The sequence below is a fragment of the Chrysochloris asiatica genome, unplaced genomic scaffold (genome assembly GCF_000296735.1).
Source record: "Chrysochloris asiatica unplaced genomic scaffold, ChrAsi1.0 scaffold00415, whole genome shotgun sequence".
In the NCBI taxonomy this organism is placed as follows: Eukaryota; Metazoa; Chordata; class Mammalia; order Afrosoricida; family Chrysochloridae; genus Chrysochloris; species Chrysochloris asiatica.
This window is the reverse complement of record NW_006408933.1, coordinates 947,792-970,291: the sequence shown is the minus strand read 5'-3', so window position 1 is coordinate 970,291 and position 22,500 is coordinate 947,792. Positions and strand designations below refer to the sequence as shown.

Below are 22,500 nucleotides of genomic sequence, written 5' to 3'. Positions count from 1 at the left end.
GAATGGGTGAACTTCCCTCCACTAACTGCCTTGGTGCCTTGGGGCTGATGCTGTGTTGTGACCTGAAGACTGAGCAGTTATGGTCAGCAAGCTCTGTCAGAGGAGTGAGCCCACCTTTCTCAGGAAGCAGACCCTGCCTTTGGGCCCAAGCCCTTCAGCCCCGAGGTCTACAACACAGGAGCTGTGTTCTCCCTGTTCCAGTGCCCTGTGCCGCAGAGGGTAGGTGGTGGCACCCTTCTCTGCAATATGCTGGGGGGTTCTGGTGTGCTGTATGACCAGCCTTACAGGACAGGCACTTCCTGAGCCTGATGGCCCTGTGACTGGGACCCAGTGCACTGACCCAGGTTTCTGGGGGATGTGGGTGACAATTTGGGGTTTCCTGGAATGCCTCTTCCAAGCCTTCCCCCAGAGGAGAGCTGAGATTCCATATGGACAGTTCTGAAGAGGGGCTGAAAGGTTCTGGGTGTCCAAGGCTTAGCTGGTCCCTTCTGTGGCAGGAGGTGGTGGATTGCTCAAACCAAGAATCTTGCTGTCATACCCAAGCTTCATCATCTGAAGAGGTGGGGCTGCTCCCCCATCATATGGCTGGGAAGGGAATGGCTAGAAAATGAACCACCTTAGCCAAGGTTACACTGCTAGGAAGGGGTAGGAGAGAGCATTTCCCCTGCAGTACAGCCCCTGCTGACCCCACGTTCTTCCAGCCTGAAGGGGAGATTGAGAGGCTCAGTAGAGCCACCCAAGGAAGGTAGGTGGGGGAGAAATGGGGACAGAGGGGTCAGGGTGGGTCAGAACCTGCAGGCTGAGAGGGTACCCACTAGACCTTCTCTGGGAAGATTGAAAAAGAGACTTCTCTGGAGAAAGATGGTGGCCCTCTAACAAAGCAGTGGCCTCTAAGCACCTGTGATGATGTCATATCCCCCTGGCAGTATGCCTCAGCTCCCAGTGCCTACACATGCCACTGTCCAACTAAGCCTTCAGTGGTCTGCAGGCCTGCAGTCAGCCATGGTGGGAGGATTTACACTATGTTGTTATGACATGCTGTCGAGTCGATTCCAACCCATAACAACCCTGTATGGGGTTTCTGAGGAGAAGCTGGTGAGCTTGAGCCACCGACCCTGCAGTTCAAATGGCTTTGCAGTCTGGTGCATTAACCCACAGTGCCACACCAGGACTCCATTTACACCATGGAAACTGGCAAATGCCCCACCCTAGCCTCCTTACTCCCAGCAGGCTGTTAAGCTTTGTCCCTCTCTGAGGGAAATGGGGTAGAGTTACTGTGGTTTGCCTTCAAACCCAACTTGAGGGTATCAAAAGGGAGCTAGAGCAGACAGCTGAGAGAAGATGGGAGCAGAGGGGGTGCTGGTGGTGGTGGTGTCCCGCAACTTGTACCAAGACAAGGTGGGGGGTCGGGGACCAGGGGATCTCTGGCAGTGCAGGCATAGTGGGTGGGGGAGGAAGAGGGCATTTCTAATCTAATGTCACCACACCAACTCCTTCTGACAAAGTGCTTTATTGTCCCATCAACCATAAGAAGGCACAGATGCAGGCCTTGTGACAATCCTGCCTTAATGTACACATGCAGCCACTCCTTGCTTCCCACAACTTGGAGACAAGGCCCACATCCACAGAACGTAAGACTATAAGCCCTCAGACACAGCTCCCCCATCCCACCATGGAGAGCATCACAATTTCAGAAATGGCTTTAACAAGGTTTAGTGCAGCTTCGCCTTCCTGTGACGGCGTGAGTCTGCCATGCTATCTCATTCATAGCCTCACTTTATTGAGTGCATCCTCGGTTTTCGCAGACTCTTAGGCTTCACTGCCCGGATGCTGGGCATCAGGACGAGACCTGCCAACTCTCCACAGGAAAAATGTATTTTAAGACATGGCTTCCAGAAGGTTCTCCTTCCCCCACAGCCGTACCCCCTGCGGCTGTATCTGGACTCCCATGTGGCTAAGTTAGTCAGCATAAATACCCTGCGTAGCAGCAGGACTAAGAAAAAAAAAGAGAAGACCATGTCCCCTCTTCACAACTGTGTGAATGGTGTGTCCTTACACACAATGAAAGCTACAGCAGGGGGGCGCTGGGGAGCCTAAGGCAGCCAGCATTCTGAAGATCCCCTGAGCCCACCAGAGAGTGTCCAATGATCCATTCAGAGGCCGGGAAATGGGCAGAATATCATCTCTTAACCAATTTTTCTTGGCAGTGTCTGCATTTGGACATGTCTGCTATTTAAAGATCAGATTTTGTAAAGATCCTTTATTAAGGAAATCTCCTTCAAAGTCTTCCACTGTGAGAATGGCCCAGTCTAGCTGGGACCCTCCTGGCCACCGCGATGAGATTGTGATAGAGGAATGGTGTGACTTCTGCACAGGGAGGCAGGGTCCTGGGGCCTATTGGCCTGAGTGCACCACACTGCCCCAGCAATCCCTTTAACCAGTCAGCACAGGGCTGCTGATGAACCCAGAGCCCCAATGGCTGCACTCCCCTCTTGCCTGGGCAGCTGAGCAGAGCCTTCTCGGGAGTCGGTAGGCCATGGTTCAGTTTCCCACGGTTCTGGTGCTGGCTCCTGTCCTGAGGCCACCTCCAGGTTGAGAAGCCAGGCAGAGGCTGGGCCATAGCAGCGCTGTGGCATTCTATCTCCTGGACACTTGAGGAGGCTGCTGGGAGACACACTGGGCCTTACGGCAGGGAGGCAGTGTTGGCACAGCCTGGTGGCTGGTGGGGCCTGATGGCTGGGGCCCCGTGGAGTCACTCCATGTCCTCCTGCAGCTCACGTCTGTGCAGGGCCTGGAGGCGGCTGCCCACAGTCTGGTGAATGACCTCCAGCCCCTCAGCATCCAGCTCCCTCAGCAGCAGCAGGACGGCAGTGAGTACATTGTTCTGGGGACAGAAGGGCCACTGAGTGACAGCCACTGGCCACTCCCATCTCATGGACACAGCCATGCTCATGTCACAGAGAGCAGGGTGTCTGGGGGCAAGTGCGGAGGCTGGCCTTCCATGGAACCAGTAATATGAAACAGACACAGGATCAGAATACACTGACACCATGCTGCAAACACGCCCATGGAGCTCACACCCATGAGCCCGCTGTTCCCCATGGCCCTCGGTGACCCTGTGCCTACCACCCCACTTCTACAGATAAGAAAACTGAGGCATGGGAAGCAGTGAGGATTAGAGCAGGGTTGAGTGTCCACATGGCAGCTTTGTGTGATACACGCTCTGACATACGTGCGCTCCTAGTATCTGGCACCTATACAAACCCTTTCTGCTCAGAAAACAGGGGATGGGCCCTGACAGGAGGACCACCTGAGCCGATTCTCCTTGAGTTGCCTGGAGGGGAGTGGGCTTCTCATTCACTCATGCAGGCACACACAGGACAGGAAAAGTCTGCTCTTCTTGGGAAAGTCGGGGTCACCTTGGAGCAGAGTCATAGGTACCCTGTACTCTCATCCTTCTGAGACCTTGCATCCTGGACTCTGATGCCTCAAACCTCACCCTCTTCCTGTGTCTCCAGGGTCTCCTTGGCCACTGTGCCCCCTCACAGCCAGACTGAAGCAGCACCTGACCATCTCTTGTCTGCAGAGGCAGCTGTGTGGGTGGTGGTGGGAAGGGGTTCATAGCCCTGTGAGTTTAGTATGTATTTGCTGAGGGCACAGAGAGAGGTGAATCCCCGTTTTCAATCTCAGATCCCCACATACCTGGGGGCTCTGCAGAGCCTCAGGAGCATGGAGAGGGAGCTGGGAAAAGAGGAAGGGACACTAGACACCCCCAATTACAAAAAATCTGAGCCCCCTGGATATTGCATATTTTGGGGTTCCTCCTGGAATTTACTAGAAAAATGTTCAGTGGCTAAAAGCATATTATAAAGCACCCGGTCATCTCATGGGGGAAGAGTTGAAACCCTACCATGGGGGTGGGGGGCAGTCCTGGAAGGAAAGAGGAGAGTCTGGGGCCCCTCAGCTGGGTGGATGCTTCCGCTATCCTCCCTCTCTTAGAGTGAACACATGTCAGCATCGCTGCCTCTGCCAACCCCTCTTTGGCCACCTCTATGTGGCACTGTAGGATAAGCGCAGGACTGCAAGGTCGGTTTGAACCACAAGGCCTGTGGTTCAAACTTATCAGCCGCTCCTTGGAAACCCTATACAGGGTTGCTATAAGTCAGAACTGACTCGATGGCACTTAATAACAACAACGTCCACTACCCAGGCTGGGCAGGCGCCTTCTAGAGCCTCAGCCTCCTGTGGGCTCAGATCTGGAACCAGACAGGGAGGCCCCGAGTCAGCTTCCTACCCTTTAGAGTCTCAACGGCCTCCTCCCCCACCCAGATTTCCACATTCAGGGAGTACTTACTCTGCTCTTGAGGCTGCTGGTGGACTCCGGCTCTCGTGGAGGGAAGGAGGAGGGCTGGTCCTGGGATGTGGGCCTCACACCCAGGTGCTCCTGGACACTGCTGGTGAGAGAGGACATGTGGTGTGGGCCTGAGGGGGCTGGGGCAGGAGCACAGCGCAGACAGATTACTCCATCACACAACACACCTCCCAGTGCCAGCAAAGCCAGAAGACAGGGCAGAGGGCAGCTTCCAGGAAGAGAACTCGAGGTGGGAGCAGGGCCAACTGTGGCTGACTGGGCAATGGGCTTGAAGGGGGAGGTGTCACCCTGACTTGTTTTCCATCCCCTGTGGGGGCAGCCTCCTTACACCCCAGCTTCCCAGCTGTAACACCGCCTGTAAGGAGTGGGATGAGGGGGGAACTAAGCACACACACAGGCTCTGTGTAGGCCCAGGCCCATGGGGATCACAGCATGATGCCCTAAAAAGCCTCTCTCCACCAGGAGGGGATGGGGCTGGAACTGCCAAGCCAACTCTCTGCCCAGTGGCCCACACTCACACCCCTGTGGCCTGGCCTACAGACCCCTTCCCAGTGTCCTCAGGAACTCAGAGGCCATGTGGCTCTCCAGAACACCCTTCTTTCTCATCTCTCCTGCTGTTTAATAAACATGGCTTCTTAAAAGTGTTCTTATAAAAACAGAAATAGTAGATAAAAAGACAAGCAGGTTTGAAATGCAAAGAATATAATAAAGGACCTAGCTAGGAAGAGAAAGTCACATCACTGAGTCTCAGGTTGGCCCTGTGCTGCCGGCCTTCCCTTGAGTCACACCTCGCCTCGGCAGTGCTGAAGCCCAGTGAGTCCTGCTCTGTCTCAGTTGAAGGGTCCATGGACCTCAGGGTAAAGGACATTCTGGGTGAACCGTTCTCCGTGTCCTCTCTAGCCGGGGCAGCGGTGATCTCGTCCCCCTCCATCAGTGCTCGGGATAGTTCCTCTTCTGTCACAGCTTAGAGGTAAAGGAGAGAGAGGGGCCAGAGCAACACGGAGGGCTCCCAACACTAAACCATGCACCAAGGTCTCAGTCATCCCTGTGGCATTTGACACAGTTTAAAAGGTGTTTGCAAATGTGTATGTCTTCTAGCCTAGAGGTCTGGCTCCCCGGGGGCGACTAGTCATGTCCCTCTTGTACCAAGCTCAGGGACTGCCTCTGAACTTGGATCTTCACATTTGCAAAAAGTAAGTACTCATAAAAATGCCTAATTAGGGCAAAGTTTAAGAAGGGACAGACAAGACCATATTTACTCCCCTTTAGTGACATATGACACAATTCTCCTGATGCTTTGTTACATTAAAGCTGACTGCTGGAAGCAAATGACTGACAGAGAGGGCCAGTGGGTGAACAGAGAAAAGGCACCATCCCCTGGGGAAGGGGCTGGAGCTTCAAGGGAGGGCCACATGGTTAAGCCCTAAGTGAGGTGCTTATCACTTGGATGATAGTTGGAGATACAAAGAGAAACTTTGGAAGGGACCCTACTTTTCCAATAGGAAGAGAGCAAACTACAGATAATTAGAGTAGTGACGATGTGGGGTGAGCGCTCAGGTTCAAGTTCAGGCAGGGTTGTAAGGCACAAAGCATCCCCATGAACCAGCTGTCCCACCACCTGCATACCTAGACACCAAACCTCCAAAACTTGCACCCAGCTTGTTGGGAACCCAGGGTGAGGGTTCAGAGCAGTATTGTTCTTAACAGGACAAAATAAAAAAGGCATTCAAGATGTTAAAGGAGGAACTATGTGAGGGTGAGCAGGCACGATGGAAATCTCTGTGTACTTTGTACACAATTTTCATTAAATTTAAAACTGCTAAAAAATAAAATAAAATAAATACAAGTCTATTAAAAAAAAAACAGCTCCAGCATCCTTGGCCAACAGGTGGATGACCAGGCTGTGCAGTGTTCACACAAGGAGGCTCTAACTCTGCACCTAGGTAGGGTGAGGGCCAGGGTTTTAAAGGGATACTCATGTGATCAAAACCAACACTATTATAAGCAGAAGAAGCTCTCATTGTTCCTTCAGAGGCTTATGGGGAAGGAGACTTTGAGGTGTGAGGGTGTGTCTTGAAAGATGAGGAGTTTTCAAGAAAGAAGAGAGAAGAGGGAGGGATGGCAGTGGTGTGGGCTTCAGGAATTTTCCGGATGTGGTATTGGGTCTCGAGCCTCCTAGGTTCTAGACAGCACGACAGCCCCCAGGGTTTCCCACTCAGGCAGGTCCCGGCACACCAGTGAGGCACTCACTTTGGTTGTCCAGCTTCTGGAGGCCGGGCAGGTTGCGCAGGACGGTCATGCGGTAGAGGTGGGGATCAGGGCCACAGCAGGGGTTCTCAGCCAGCCACAGCACCCGCAGGCGTGGCAGGCCCTTCAGGTAGAAGAGCTCGGCCAGACTGGAGATGCAGTTCTTGCGCAGATAGAGCTCGCTAAGGCGCTGGCACTGACGTACAGGCTCCAGGCTCGACACACCATTGACACTGCGGGGACACCATGGTTAGTAACAGACATGGCACCTAAGACTGCCCAGCATCACTGTCACATTTCCACTGGAAATGCTGGGCAATGGCACTAGCCCTAGCTCAGGAGCTCAGAAGAGGGCTGTAGGAGTTGAGGTCAAGGAGGCCTTACCTAAGGAACCGTGAAGGTCAGGGCAGACCACTTCAGAGAACAGATTTTCTGCTCTCCAGCTCTGCACTTGCAGGATGGAAGGCAGGATGCTTCACCCTCCTTACTAGTGAAGAAACCAAGACCTCTGAAGGGGCACACATATCACTTTGCCTCAAACAGGCCAGAAAAATGCACAGCAAACAGCAGAAGAGAACCTCATGTTAAACAGACACTGGGCACTGAACTCCAGAAACCCCTTGTTTCAAATAAATACAGGGTATGGGTTTAAATTTGGTTCAACAGAAACTGTGAACAGGTCAAAGTACAGAAACACACCAGGCTATGGTCTACAGCAGTACAAGAGGGGTCCAGCCCTTTGTCTACAACCAAAAAAAGCAGAGCTGTGAATGTGCAAGGGTTCAGCTCCCGGGAGGCTGAGTATCCTTTGTGGATGAGGCCGGGATTCCCATCTGAGAGCCTCGCCAGACTGGGGAGCACCTCCTTCCCAGCTCAGGGCATGCTATAACCCTACAAAGTGAGAAGGCAAGAGTCAGGTTCCTGTGTGGGACACGGACTAAGAGTCTGACTGTCTGAAACATTCTTTCCAGAGGCTGACACCAGGCTTGGGAGGCACCTTGAAGGGACGTCCTCACCAGAATGAACACTCATCTAATGATGCGGTGACTGGGGGCTGGGTGACATGCTGTTTGACAGCTCGGGGCTAGTTCATCCAACATCAGCTGTGAAACTGATGGATTTTACCAAGAGCCAATCTCAGGACCTCAGTTAAGGAAACTCTCTGTAGGCATAGGCAGTCTGTGGTAACCAGAGGACCCAACTAGCCTGACCCCGGGCTGCTTCTCAGCCCTGCACCCATATAGTAGAACCAGGGATCAAGTGAAACTATTTCATCCCACTGAAGGGCAGCCACCCAAACATCAGGGCAGCTTGTCCCATCCGGACTGACTCAAAGCCACTGGCTGACAGCCCTCTGCAACCTGCCCTTGCTCTGAGCTGTGACAGGGATGCATTTCAGCACCCACAGGGGCCTGGAGCTTCAGGATGCCCAGCCACATGCCCGCATCACTCAGTCATGTACGGCAGGGGCACGGCACACACCCGTACCAACTCCATGGTGCATGCTGTCCCAAGGGAACCAAAGGCTACACATTGTGTTCGGTAGGCTTTCTGTGGCCTTGCTGACACAAATCCTAGCCTTGTTGACAGTCACAATGCAGAAGATTAAGTGAAACAACTGACAGCTCACTTGTGTACTCATGCCAGGCACCAGGCCTAGCACCGTTACCCTCAGAACCCCTACAGGTGGCCACTGCTGTTACCTCCATGTGACAGGTAAGGGAACATAGGCACAGAGGTGCCAGGCCTTGCCCATGACTGGGTAGCCAGTAGGGGGAGGGCTGCAGTTCAACCCAGGAGTATGGTCTGAGCCCTTTTGTTTGCTCATTCAGTGGGAATGAACATGCTGACGTGTCAGTGCTGGGGGTGCTGTGTGCCCCAAGCAGATGTGGTGGGCAGCAGGGTAGACATGGACAGTAACAGGCAACACAAATCCATCTATCAATGCTAACTGCAGAAGGTGCCACGGAGACCAGAAAGGGCTACAGGAGACAGAGCAAGGAGTCCCTGAGACAGATCACAGGAGCCAGCAAAGGACCATGGCACACTCAGAGGCCAGAACCTTGCTGAATAGCCAAAGCAGCAGGGAGAATCCTGCCTCCTTGCAGGGTTTTAAATCTTTGTGAAGATCTGGGATACACGCAACTGTTAACCTAAAAGGATGGAGGTTCAAGCTTCCCCAGAGGCACTTCAGAAGCAAGCCGTGGTGATCTACTTCTGAAAAATCAGCCACTGAAAATCCTATGGAGCACAGGCATGAATCAGAGCCAACCTGATGGCAACAACTAAAAGTATCCCACCTCAGGGGGGCAGTCCTTCAACATGCGGGGCACCTCCCCTCCCGTGGCTGCTGTGTAACTAGGAAGGAATTTAAGGACATGGGCAACTCTTTCTTTTTCTGACCCCCAGCTGCTTTACGTTCCAGTGACAAAGTGTTTCGTTCAATGCTTCCTTCCTGTTAAAATGCAGAGGCCCTGGAGGAGGTGACTGCCATGGATAGCAGATGACAGATGGAGAGAAAATGGCAGAGCTTCCTTCCTGGCCTTGTGGAAAGACAGGGCACTTATGGAACCAGGAGGGCAGAGAAGGCTGCTGGAGGGTCCCCAGGGCAGATACGGCTGCCTCGAAGGCCAGGGCAGAGGAGGGTCACTGCCACTGCCAGGACAGTGCCACCCACAGACCAAGGCTGGGGGAGTCTACAGAAAGAGCAGGGTGCAGGTGTGGAGCTGAGAGGCAGCTGGATTCTCTGCTGGCCACCACTGCTCCCCTCCAGATGCAGACTCTCAGACTGCTAACTAACAGTAAGTGGTCCCACAGGACCAAATGGTCCGACATTTAGTACCTGAGGGTGATCACTTCCAGGCTGGGCATCTCCCGGCATATAGAGATCTACAAGGGAAAAGCGGAAGACGGTGATTGGCCAGTGTTGCAACACCTCCCTCTATCAGCCCCATGGAGACAAGGTGAAGCTGCAGCCCACTCTACTTAAAACAGGCTTCATTCTCTAGTCTGCAGCCGACACACATGTTTCCACACAGTGAAGGAGACACGGTGGGTGCACTCTCTCCATCTGAGTAAATACCACTGCCATCAGTAAACTGTGGAGTAGTGCACTACCAAGGTGCCCTCAAAGGACCTTGATTCCCTCTCAGATGCCATGAACAGAGACTCTTCCTTCTTGATGTCCAGAGGCACAGGGAAAGGACGGAGGCCTTTCTCGCCAATACAACTGGACCAAAAGGAAGACAGGCTCAACACTGGATGCATCTTAGAACATGTTGGTAATATTAATTCAGTGGAAAAGGTAGTAAGGTTCTCGGGTGGTCCAGAAAGCCTACATAACTACTGAAGTGGTTGAACATTCTCCAAACATCTGAGTACCTGCTGCGTGCTGGGCAGGATCCCTGACCTCAACAAGCTCAAACTGGTTAAAGGACCTCCCATGTGCACATCTGTTTTCTCCAACTGTAGTGTTTTGGTTTGCCTCTTTGTTCACTGCTAAGTGAGGAGGATTTCAGAGCCCTGGTGGCACTGTGGGTTAAGCATCAGGTTGCAAACAAGGCCAGCATTTCAAACACACCAGCTGCTCTGGGGGAGAAAGATGAGGCTGTTTGTGCCCATAAAAATTTAGTCTCACAAAATCCACAAAGGGCTGTTATGAGTGGGAATTGACTTGATAGCAGTAAGAGTGTTTGTTTTCTTTAGGGAGTATTGCAGCTACCGCAGGAGGTGCAGCGGGCCCTTCTGGATCAGCCCAGTGGCTTGGCCTCATTTCCAATTGTTTCAAGTTACAAAGCAAAACAGAAAGAAGGGAGGGGCACATAACTCTGTGTAAGCTAGGGCCAATCATTTCTAAGAAAGGAATAGAGAAAAAGGCAGTCCAGTCACAGGAATGCCACACACACACCCTCAACACATGGGGTGGGGTGGGGTGGGGTGGGTAGGGGGCATTCAATCTCTTCCAGCCACTTGCTGGGATTGGGGGTGAAGAAAGCTGCATCTAAGAAGGAGTTGAAGTGAGGGGCAGTGAAGAAGCCTGGGCACCTGTGAAAACACTCAGTGATTGCATTTCTTCTTAACAAAACTGATGATGGTGCTTATGTGCCGTGGAGTTGGAACTGACTCATAGCGACCCTGTATAGGGTTTCCGAGGCTGTAAATCTTTATGGGCGCAGAAAGCCTCATCTTTCTCCCAAGGAAACGCTGGTAGTTTTGAACTGCTGACCTTAAGGTTTGCAGCCTAACAGAACTAGAGCTCTTGGAATTCTTCTCTGGATGAGAACATGGCAGCACTGGGATCTGTGCACACCCACATAGAATGGACACTCAGTGAGGACACAGACAGTGTCATTCACCCAGGAATGCTTAGAGGACTTCAACACAAACGTGGATACTACAGAACACTGTGGGCGGCTTGCATTATAGAACCACTCAGTGAACCCAGTACCGGATATGGGGCTGAGGGCACGGGGATAAGTTTGTTTAACAGTGCTCTGGAGGAAGAGGCAGACTTTTGGGATTAGGATCCATTTGGTGATGATCAGTATAATACTCACATCTGTCAGGCGGCTGCCCCTGTGGAAAGAAACCAGATACTGTCATTTTGTTGAAATTGAATGAAAAGTAAAAATTAATGTTTTTCTAAATGAATGGCAAATACCCACAAACCTACAAAGGACTACAAAGCCAGTTACTTGGTGTTGCTTTGGGTCAACCTGTAGGCAAATCAGTGATAATGTTTTATGCTTTTTTTTACTTTACAAAACTCATTGTGCGTGTATTCATCCTTTCTGAATGATTTCTGGAACTTTTCCTGTCAACAATGAAATTTAAAACGTTAAAACACACTTTAGATTCTACTGTTACAGGCCTGTTTATTGTGATATTAAAAATATTTTTTAAAGACCAGATTAAGGTAGAGTTCACCAACCATTGGTCCCTCCCCTCAAATCTTCACTACCACATGATGCACTCAATTTTACCTTTTGCCCTATTTACTGAGTAAACAAACACTGAGGCCCTGAATTTATTGCTCTAATCTTCCAATACTGATTCTTCTCTCCTATATAAAAGCATGGCTGCAGGAAAAATGTTCAGTAATTTGCTCAAGGCCACAGAGCTAGTCAGTGGGGGAACCACAGCCATAGTTGTCTCATACCATAGTTGTCTTATACCAAAGGTCTATTCTTTGCTATTTGACAAGAATACTGTTCAATCTCTGAACATTGGCCCAAGAGTGTCAAGTCAGTTCTGACTCAGCAACCTAACGGACAGAGTAGAACTTCCCAGCAACCAAGGCTGACATCTTTATGGAACCAGACTGCTACATCTTTCTCCAGCAGAGTGGCTGGTGGGTTTGAACTGCCAACCTTTTAGTTAGCAACAAGATACTTAACTACTACACCATCAGGGCTTCCTCCATGAACATTATTGCCGTCGGGTCAGTTCCGACTCATGGTGACTCTATGCACCACAGAACCTGCACTAGTCTCACAAGTGTTATGTTTGAGCTCATTGTTGTCAATCCATCTTGTTGGAGGTCTTCCTCTCGTTTGCTGACCCTCCACTTTCCCAAGCATAATGGCCTTCTCCAGGGACTGGTCCCTCCTGATAGTATGTCCGAAGCCAGAGAGATGGAGTCTTGTCACCCTGGCTTCTAAGGAGTGTTCTGGCTGTATTTCTTCCAAGACAGATTTGTTTGTTCTTCCGACAGTCCATGGTACTTTCAATATTCTTCACCAACACCATAATTCAATTGCCTCCATTCTTCTATGATCTTCTTATTCATTGTTCAACTTTCACATGCTTATGAGGTGACTGAAAATACTATAGTCTGGGTGAGACACGCTAGTCCTCAAACTGAAATTATTATAGTTTGGGTCAGACACACTAGTTCTCAAACTGACATCTCTGTTCTGTAACACTTCAAAGGTCTTGCAGCAGATTCACCTAATGCAGTATGTCGTTTGATTTCTTGACTGTTGTTTCCCTGAATGTTAGCTGTGGATCTGGTGCTGTAGGGTAAGTACTGAACTGCTAACTATAAAAGGTCGGCAGTTCAAACCCACTAGACACCTCTTGAAAACCCTATACAGCAGGGGTGGGGAAACTTTTTCTGCGAAGATTTATAAATTTACTGGCAATTGTCAACTTTAAAAAATTAGCCTGCTGTATTTGGTCAAACATTTAATTAACTCATCCCTCATGTAATGGCTAGAATCCTGGTGTGGCCCTGTGGGTTAATGCACTGGACTGCAAAGCCAGTTTGAACCGCAAGTTTGGTGGTTCAAGCTCACCAGCTGCTCCTTGTAAACCCTATACAGGGTCACTATGAGTTGGAATTGACTTGACAGCACTTAACAAGTGTGATGGCTAGAACTGTGGTTGTCTTGGTAGGGCCAGACCAAATGATTTTGTGGGCCTCATATGGCCCGAGGGCTGAACCTTCCCCATCCCTGCTATATAGGTTCCCTATGTGGGTTAATGCGCTGCACTGCAAAGTTGGTTTGAACTGCCAAGTCAGTGTTGAGTTCAAGCTTACCAGCCACTTCTCAGAAACCCTACACATGGTCACTATGAGTTGGAACTGACTCAACAGCACTTATGAATTAGAACTCACTCAAAGACACTAACAACAACAAAGCAAAATGAAGTTACTGACAACTTACCCAGGAATTTTATGTTCTGTGGAGGAAAAGTGCCTGGCAGGCAAAGTTTTATATGGAATGGTTTCTGCAGGTGGAGGGAATCAGTGTCAGGAAGTGTGAGATATAGGGATAGGGTAGCTAGTCTACTCTTGGGGGTGGTCCCTAGTCCTTTTTCTCATTCTTTCATATAGACCAGGGATGCTTTGCTGATCCAGGGGGTTGGAGGAATCCTTGGAATTTTATTTAATGCTTAAATACATACACACACAAAAGGGTTTCAAAACGTTCATGAAAAATGGAATGAAAACAAAGTGGAATTCTTCCACAAACTTTTTGAAGTCCCCTGATACATGTAGATAATGTAGGTATACTGTATTTTATATTTCCTGTCCTCTCATGCATGAGAGATATCATCAGGAGAGACCAGACCCTGGAGAGACATTATGCTTGATAAGAGTGGAGGGTCAGAGAAAAAGAAGATCACCCAAGATGAGACGGACTGCCACAGTGGCAGTGACAATGGGCTCAAGTGCAACAATTATGAGGATGGTACAGGATTGGGTACCTCACAACAACAATCACGCTTGGTTACATGGAGGGTCAACGAAAAAGAGGAAGACCCCCAATGAGATGGACTAACAGTGGCAGCTGTAACGGGCTCAAACGTTAACAATGAAGATGGGGCAAGTGCTTTGTTCTGCTGGGCAGAGGATCACTATGAGTTGGAACCAACTTGACAGCACCTAACAGCAACTAAGAGACAAAACTGGAGTCCCTGAGAGGTGAACACTGTGGCTACGCTACTATGTGGAAGGCTGGCAGTTGAAACAAATCCAGACGTGTCTTGGAAGAAGAAAAAGGCTTGGCAACTGCTTGCAAAAGGGTTGGAATTAACTTGAAGGCAGGTGCTGTGGGTTAATGTGCCGGACTGCAGAGTTGGTTTGAACCACAAGGTCAGCAGTTCAAGTCCACTGGTCGCTCCTTGGAATCCTATACAGGGTCGCTATGGGTCGGAACCAACTCAAGGGCACTTCAAACAACAACATCAACAAAGACTGCTCAGATAACTGATTGTTGTTGTTAAGTGCCGTGGAGTCAGTTCCGACTCATAGCGACCCTGCACAGGGTTTCCGAGGCTGTAAATCTTTACGGGAGCAGAACGCCTCATCTTTCTCCCACGGAACCGCTGGTAGTTTTGAACTGCTGACCTTGCGGTTCACAGCCCGATTCGTAACCACTACGCTACCAGAGAGCTCCTTCAGATAATTGATAAAGGGGCCCAAAAATTGTTTCTTGGTTGGTTTTTTTAAAAAAATGGATCTGTTTGATGCCTAGAGCTACTTTTCACACTAAGGAGGAGCATAATGTTGTTTAGAATCTTTTTTTCACAGAGCCATGGGTGGATGATTAATCTTCCTCATTGATGGAAACAAGGATGCCTTTCTAAGAGATCAAGCTCAAAGGCTAAACACGCAACCTTAGAAACAAAGCTCTTTGTTGTTAAGTGCCGTTGCTTGCGTAGGTTCTGACTCATAGCAACTCTGTGTAGGGTTTCAGAAAAGTGGCTGGAGGGTTTGAACCACTGACCCTGTGGTTAGAAGTCTAGTGCTTATCCTACAGTGCCACACACACCAGGACTCCAGAAACAAGTTCTGTTGTTGTTAAGTGTCATTGAGTCAGTTCCAACTCATAGTAACCCTGTATACAGTTTCCCAGGAGTGGCTATGAGTTTGAACTGTTGACCTTGCGGTTCAAACTGACCTTGAGGTCGAGGGCTTATCCTATAACTCCACATCAGGACTCCAGAAACAAGCTTTAGAAAACCTGAAATAGAATTACTGTTTTGCCCTGCTCAGAGAAAGAAAGACCAGAAATTTGACTTGAATGTTTCCTAAACAAAGAAATGCATTATTGAAAGCAAATGAAAGGCGGGTTCCAGGGTAGAGTGGAAAGGCTTTTTGGTTAATACATCAGAGCTCACTCCTACAGTCTATTTGCTGAAGCCAGTGCAACAAAGGGTCTGCTCTTGGCTCTGCTCCCCACTCTATTTGAGTTGGCGGTCCAGCTTGTAGGGACACATTAAGCCTTGCTCTGAGTTCTCAGTGACCACCTGCAGATCTTTCAGACTCCAACTCCAGGCTACTTCTGGTTCTCTCTTGCCCGAGTTAACCTAGGGCTGCTCAGATTCTGCAGAGCCTACATGCTTTCCTGTCACTTTCCTCCCAAACAGTGATTGGTCTCTCCCAAGTACTTAATGTTTCTAGTTGTTACTAGGTGCTCTGACTCATACATAACAGAACTAAACACTGCCCTGTTCATGCTTTGTTGTTAAGTCAGCAGAATTGGTTCCCACTCACAGCAACCCTGTATAAGATCTCTGAGGAACGACTGATGGGTTTGAACCGCTGACCTTTCAGCTAGTCAAGTGTTTTTCCTGTAGCACCACATCAGAACACCTGTCCATGCTTCTTGTTGTTAGGTTGCTGTAGAGTTGGTTCTGACTCATAGTGACCCTTTGTACAACAGAAGGAAATACTGCCAGGTCCTGCTTCATCCTCACAATTGTTATGCGTCAGCCCATTGTTGCTGTCACGGTGTTAATCCATCTCTTTGGGGGTCTCCCTCTTTTTCGCTGACTTTTCATGATGTTCTTCTGCAGAGACTAGTCCCTTCTGATATGTCTGAAGCATTCTGGCTGTACATCTTCCAACACAGACTTGTTTGTTCTTCTGGCAGTCCATAATACTTTCAATATTCTTCTCTAACAATGTAACTCAAAATGCACCAGTTCATCTACAGTCTTCCTTATTCGTTGTCCAACTTTCACACGCATAGGAGGCTACTGAAAATATCATGCTTACTGAATCAGTATTTCTGACTCCCAGTTCTCTTTCTTTTTCTCTGGAAATGGTATTAATCAGATTGATTTGTCACCTTATTAAACGACTGGGCTCCAATGACAATTGGAAATTTCATATATCAGACCTATCCAGCGGGTATCTAACCACCACTGTTGTTGTTGTTACGTGCCATGGAGTCGGTTCCGACTCACAGCGACCCTGTACAGGGTTTCCGAGGCTGTAAATCTTTACAAGAGCAGAAAACCTCATCTTTATCCCGCGGAACAGCTGGTAGTTTGGAACTGCTGACCTTAAGATTAGCAGCCCGATTCGTAACCACTATGTTACCAGACCTCCACTAAAGCTATTTAAAGCTAGGCACGAGTCTTCTATGGAATTCGAGTAGCTTTAAGGAAAGGCAGCAAACATGTCTGGGTCTGAGTCCCAAACACCACCCCTCAGGGGATGTGAAGGTTCTGGAATGGCATTTGCCAACCTGGGCTTGAGGTAGCACCTCCGGGAAGCCCTGTACCGACAGACCGCCTAGGACACACTGGGGGTGGCGGCCCGAAGGCTCAGCCCAAGGCAACCCCACCCAAGGTTCGCGCCTATCCCCTAACGCTTGCCGCAGCCCCTTTTCCAGGCTGAGAAGCTGGCGAGCGACCGCAGGGAGGCCCCAGTCCCTCACCAGCAGTTGAGCTTTCGCACACTCTCCAGCTCCGAGGCCTTGGCTCGGGACAGCACCATCTTCCGCGTCAGCCTCATGGCGATCCCGCGAGCCCGGCCACAGGCCGGACCACAGCCCTGGCGGGCTGGTCACTCTCGTATTCCGGCTCCGCGCCGTGCATCTCCAGGGGCGGGGCGCGTCGTCAGGGGGCGGAGCGTGTCGTCAGAGGTGAGCTCTGCGAACCCATTGGCAGTTCGTGCGAGGGCGGAGCAACGCGGGCGCGAAGGGGCCTTCGGGGCTTTCACCGAGCAAGCTTAGCTTCGCCCTACAACGTCCAGAATGTGGTCTTGCGCACGCGCAGTCTCACTTCTGTGTGGTGTCGCTATTTGGGGCCTCGACACCACCTACAGGGCGTGGACTTGTATCTCCGCTACTCTGACTTCCCGTTATTAGGTGCTTGGTCGAATCTATTTTGACTCACACAGAAAGAACACTGCCTGGTCCTGTGACATTTATACAATCCTTGCTATGTTTGATACCATTGTTGCAGCCACTGTGTCAATTCACGTAGTTGAGGGTCTTCTTTTTCGCTTATCTAGTTTACCAAGCATGATGCCCTTCTCCAGAGACTGGTCCTTCCTGATGATCTGTCCAAAATTAGTGAGATGAAGTCTAGCTATACTTGCGTCTGAAGAGCATTCTGGTTGTACTTCTTCCAAGGCAAATGTTCGTACTTGTGGCAGTCCGTGGTATATTTTTTGACAATATCATAATTCAAATGCATCAATTCTTCAGTCTTCCTTATTCATTGGCCAGCATATGAGGCGATGGACAAAACCATGCATTGGCCAGGTGCATCTTAGTTTTCAAAGTGACATCTTTGATTTTTAACACTTTGAAAGAGGTCTTTTGCAGCAGAGTTACCTAATGTAATGAATAGTTTGATTTCCTGAATGCTGCTTCCATGGATTACTTGGAATGCTGATTCCGTGATTACTTGGAATGTGAATCCAAGTAAAATGAAATCCTTGACAACTTCAATATTTGCCTATCATGATATTTCTTATTGATCTGTTTATGAGGATTTTTGTTTTCTTTATGTTGAGGTCATCATGACAAATTATGAATAACAATGTTAAGAATGAGAATCCCAGAACATTTCATTGTGCTCATACAGAAACTACATAGACCAAGAGGAAGTTGTTTGAACAGTACAAGAGGGTACTGTTTGTTTTAAAATTCAGAAAAGATGTGTTTCAGAGCTGTATCTTTCACCATACTTATTAAATCTGTATACTGAGCAAATAATCCAAGAATCTGGACTATATGAAGAAGAATGGGGCATCAAGGTTGGAGAAAGAACCCATTAACAACCTGCAATATACACACTCTTGCTTGCTTAAAACAAAAAGAACTTGAAGCGCTTACTGATGAAGATCAAAGACTTTAGCCTTCATTATGAATTGCACCTGTTTTAGCTTGTTGTTATTAAATGCCATCAAGTCAGTTTAAATTCATAGCTACCCTGTATAGGGTTTCTGAGATTAGGGTGCCTAATCTTTATAGGAGCAGAAAGTGTCATCTTTCTCCTGCGGAGCAGCTGGTGGGTTTGAACTATCAACTATGTGGTTACCTACAGTTTTCATCCTATAGCACCACCAGTGACCATTTAAACTCTTGAAATAAAAATCCAATGCAGTTTTAGGGTGATACGGTTCTCTCCTTCTTTCCTTCCTTCACTCCCAGCATTTTGGAAAAGATATTAGTTACCAGCCAGTCAATTCATTCTTTCCAAAGCAGTTTGCTAGACTTTTTCTCCAGATGCCTCTTGGTGGGTTCAAACCTTCAATCTTTTGGCTAGTAGTCAACATTTGTACCACTCACAAAGGCCTTACATGTATTTAGCCCTGTCATGAACCACAGACGGCATCCCTGGGTGGTGCAGTTAGTATACTGAGAGGAGACACTCTTTTTGAAATGAGCCTACCTGGAGATTGGGGAATTAGCCAGGGTTCATGGTGCTATATAGTAAGTGATGGTTGGGGGTCAGTGTGAGATTGGTTACAGAGAGTCTCAGAGTTGTAACTCTGAGTTCTTGGACTCCAAGCAGGAAGAGAGCATTTTGATTCCTGTTAATAGGGCTGAGGAGGCTTGAACTCAGAGGAACGCAGAAACCAGAGTCCATGCCAGCAAGAGAAATGGGAAGCTCCTAGCAGGCTTAGACTGTGTGTGTGCCTATAGAGAGAGGGCTTCTGGGGTGTCCCAGCAGGGAGGTATTTCAGGTGGATAAAAGCAAAGGTGAGACTGCTGAGAACTGGCCCCTAGAATTGGTGGTGCGGAAGAATCCACAGCGAGACAGCTGAGGTCCACAGAAGGAATCAAGAGTTTTCAGGCTTTCGCAAGCCCCACCATTAGCTCTGGGGAGGGCCAAGTAGGCATGTCCTGGAGCATCTTATGTTGGGAACAACACTAATGGGCTAGTCACTAATGGGAAGAGGACATCAGAGTTGCTGTCCCTGCTCATCCTGTCTTGGCCCTATCTGGGTGAGATGGTTCCTCTCCTTTTACCTAGACTGTAGCAGACACAGATGAGAGGGTCAGTGCAGGAGACAGCAGGCTATGACAGGAAGGGTTGCGGGATGGGCCTTCATTCTCTAGATTTTGTGGGGCCTGTTGAGTGGGGTGTGGTCCTTGCCCGTTGCCCATTGCCATGTCTTTGTGTGAGGGTGGCTGTGCCTGGAGGTTTTGTGTATGTGATGGAGATGAAGGAAGAGGGCCGGCAGCAGAGATTTGCTAGGACAACACAGGTCCCCAGGGTAGATGCTGCACCAGGATTTGGTTGGGACCTTGCATTTCAGAGTGTATGTACTTCCTGAACATATTGGCTCAGATACTGAGAAACCCAAGAATAGTGACTTCCAGCATGGCTTGGTCTAGGGTCTCAGGTCTCAGACAACGTTATTAATGCCCACTCTCCTGTCATCCTGCATACTCCACTGCCATCACATATACGTTGTTACCTCCCAGCTTCAGAATACATCTTACAGTTCCAAGTCCAACAGAAAGACTGCTTTTCCCAATTGTACAGGTAAAAGTTTTGGGATTGGTGAGACCTGAGTTGGGTGCTCCTTCCTGAACCAATTACTGTGACTGGGCAATGCAATCCCTTGATGTCTAAGTCACATGCCTAACTCCTTGCTAGGGTAGAGAATGGGAGTGGAGGTACCTCAGAGGAAAACCCAGGACCGTCCTCTCCAGATGAGGGGAAATAGATGCTGCTGGCCCAGCAGTTGTCTTGGGGAAATGACAGGTTTACACCATGCCTGCCTTGCTTTAATTAACAGCTCAAATCTTGTCTCTTGTGTTCTTGTTGCACACACACACACACACACACACACAGCCTGTTACCATCGAGTGGACCTGGATGCATGGCGATTCCATGTGTGTCACAGTGGAACTGTGATCCATAAGGTTTTCAATGACTGAATTTTCACGAGTAGATCACTTTCTTCAGAAGTGTCTGTGGTTTGATTTGAACCTCCAACCTTTCAGTTAACAGTTGAGCACAATAATGGTGTGTACCACCCAGGGATTCTTCTCTATGTACATTCTTCTCTGTTCTGGCTGGCCCACCTCTGAGTGGCCCCAGGAAGGTCAGCTGCATACTAGGACCCTTTCATGGAATCCTACGTGACTGCCCCAGTGGCCTTGGCCAACCTAGGTTGGTCTACCTTTTTTTTTTTTTACAGAATTTGGAATCTCTTAAGTACCTTCCTGCCTGAATCCAGAATCCAGTTCTTGTAACCCAGCTAAGTCATGAGTTTCATTTCTACCAGTGTCATGTTTCCAAATCTTCAAGCCTGTCTCAACCTCCTGTGAGCAGTGTTTCTATACATATGCCTACTAAAAGTGTCTCCTTGCTTACTATCTATCTATACCCACCCCCAGGACTCGGAGGGACTTGTGAGGGGTTTTCTGTGTGCCGGGCAGCCTCCAGGGCCAGCAGAATGTGCTCATTCCGCAGGTTGGACCAACTCACTGCCATGGCTTTACATATCAGTGCGACTTTCGTCAAGTGGCACAGACCTGGAGTGGGAATTCACATTCACAAATAGTATTTAGTTTATGGTGTTTTGTGACACAGCCACACTATAACATCTTCACACAGCCCCACCCAGGTCCAATCTGGGAATGGATAACAAGTAGGTAAGAATCCTAGGAAGTGGGGAACACAACCCCTAACAATTGTTCTGAGCCAACACTCACTTAGGGAAATACCTGAACTTCTTGGGGTGAATGTTGTGATGTCTACCCTATTTAGAGCCACCCTTTAAGAATGACCTCATTCCTTGGTGTCTGAGGGTACTGCTGGCAGGGGGCTCTCAGGGTCTAAGCTTTTGGGGTTACCTCCTCTCAGAAGCTGCCCAACTTGTCACTGATCTACATGGGTTGGAAAGACTTACCACATCCCAACTCAGGCAACTCTGTGGCACAAGTGGGTCTACTGCTTAGGCCACAGAGCCTAACTGACTATGTGGTAGGTATGCGAGATGGGAATAGATGTCATGTGGAGTTTCAGGTCAGTACCAATAGTGCAGAAAAAAAAAAAGAAAAATTCAATCCTAGACTTGCTATGTTGAAAGATTCTATGGGCAAACATGGAGTTTTAGTGTGGTGCTGCAGGATAATGTACTGGACTGTAAGGTCAGTGCTTTAAGCTCACTAACTTCCTCAGAAATCCTATTCAGGGTCGCTATCAGTCGGAACTGACTCGATGGCACTTAACAACAACAAACAACATGGGCAAAATATTGAATGAGGCAGAAAGCATCAAAAGAAGATGGAAGGAATACACAGAGACACTGTACCAAAAAGAAATGGTTGATATTCAACCATTTCAAGAGGTAGCATATGATCAAGAGCCAATGATACTGAAGGAAGAAGTCCAAGGTGCACTGAAGTCATTGACAAAGAATAAGGTTCTGGGAATTAATGGAAGACAAATTGAAATCTTTCATTTATAAATTTATGCAGCACTGAGGAACTCACTCATCTATGGCAATAAACTTCGAAGACAACTGCCTAGCCAAATGACTGGAAGAGATCCATATTTGTGCCCATTCCAAAGACCAACAAAATGTGGAAATCAACAGACAATATCACTAAAGTTGCATGCAGGTAAAATTTTGCTAAAGGCAGTTCATAAACAGCTGCAAACACCATACATTAACAGAGAATGTCCAGAGATTCAAGTCAGTTTGAGAAGATGTAGAATGAGGGATACCATTTCTGATGTCAAATGAATCTTGGCTGAAAGCAGAGAATATCAGAAAAATGTTTACCTGTGCTTTATTGACTCTGCAAAGGCTTTCGATTGTGTGGATCACGGCAAGCTATGGACAACATTTTGGAGAATGAGTATTCCGGAACACTTAATTGTGCTCATGAGGAACCTATGCATAGACCAAGAGGTACTTGTTTGAACAGAACAAGGGAACACACTGATTTACAATTAGGAAAGGTGTGTACCACGGTTGTATTCTTTCACCATACTTATTCAATGTGTATGATGCTAAGCAAATAATTTGACAAACTGGATTATATGAAGAAGAACATGGCATCAGGATTGGAGGAATACTTATTAACAACCTGTGATATGCAGATGATACAACCTTGCTTGCTGAAAACAAAGAGGACTTGAAATATTTACTGATTTAAATCAAAGAC

The 22,500-nt window shown here is 48.6% G+C and overlaps 1 protein-coding gene across 2 annotated transcripts; it reads right to left on the bottom strand.

The window, feature by feature from the left end:
* Window positions 1-2,752: 2,752 nt before the first annotated feature.
* On the bottom strand, window positions 2,753-16,871 carry LOC102823575 (chromosome unknown open reading frame, human C21orf2). Of its 2 annotated transcripts, XM_006876783.1 has the most exons (8): window positions 16,795-16,871; window positions 11,176-11,194; window positions 9,462-9,508; window positions 6,623-6,852; window positions 5,161-5,335; window positions 4,893-4,901; window positions 4,355-4,427; window positions 2,753-2,884 (listed from the first exon to the last, which is right to left on the bottom strand). In XM_006876783.1, exons 1-8 carry the CDS (start codon window positions 16,869-16,871, stop codon window positions 2,753-2,755), a joined length of 762 nt encoding a protein of 253 aa, XP_006876845.1. The 2 variants fall into 2 exon arrangements, with proteins under 2 accessions (XP_006876845.1, XP_006876844.1); XM_006876782.1 differs by lacking the exon at window positions 4,893-4,901 and having other exon boundaries at window positions 4,355-4,454.
* Between the last annotated feature and the right edge of the window lie 5,629 nt (window positions 16,872-22,500).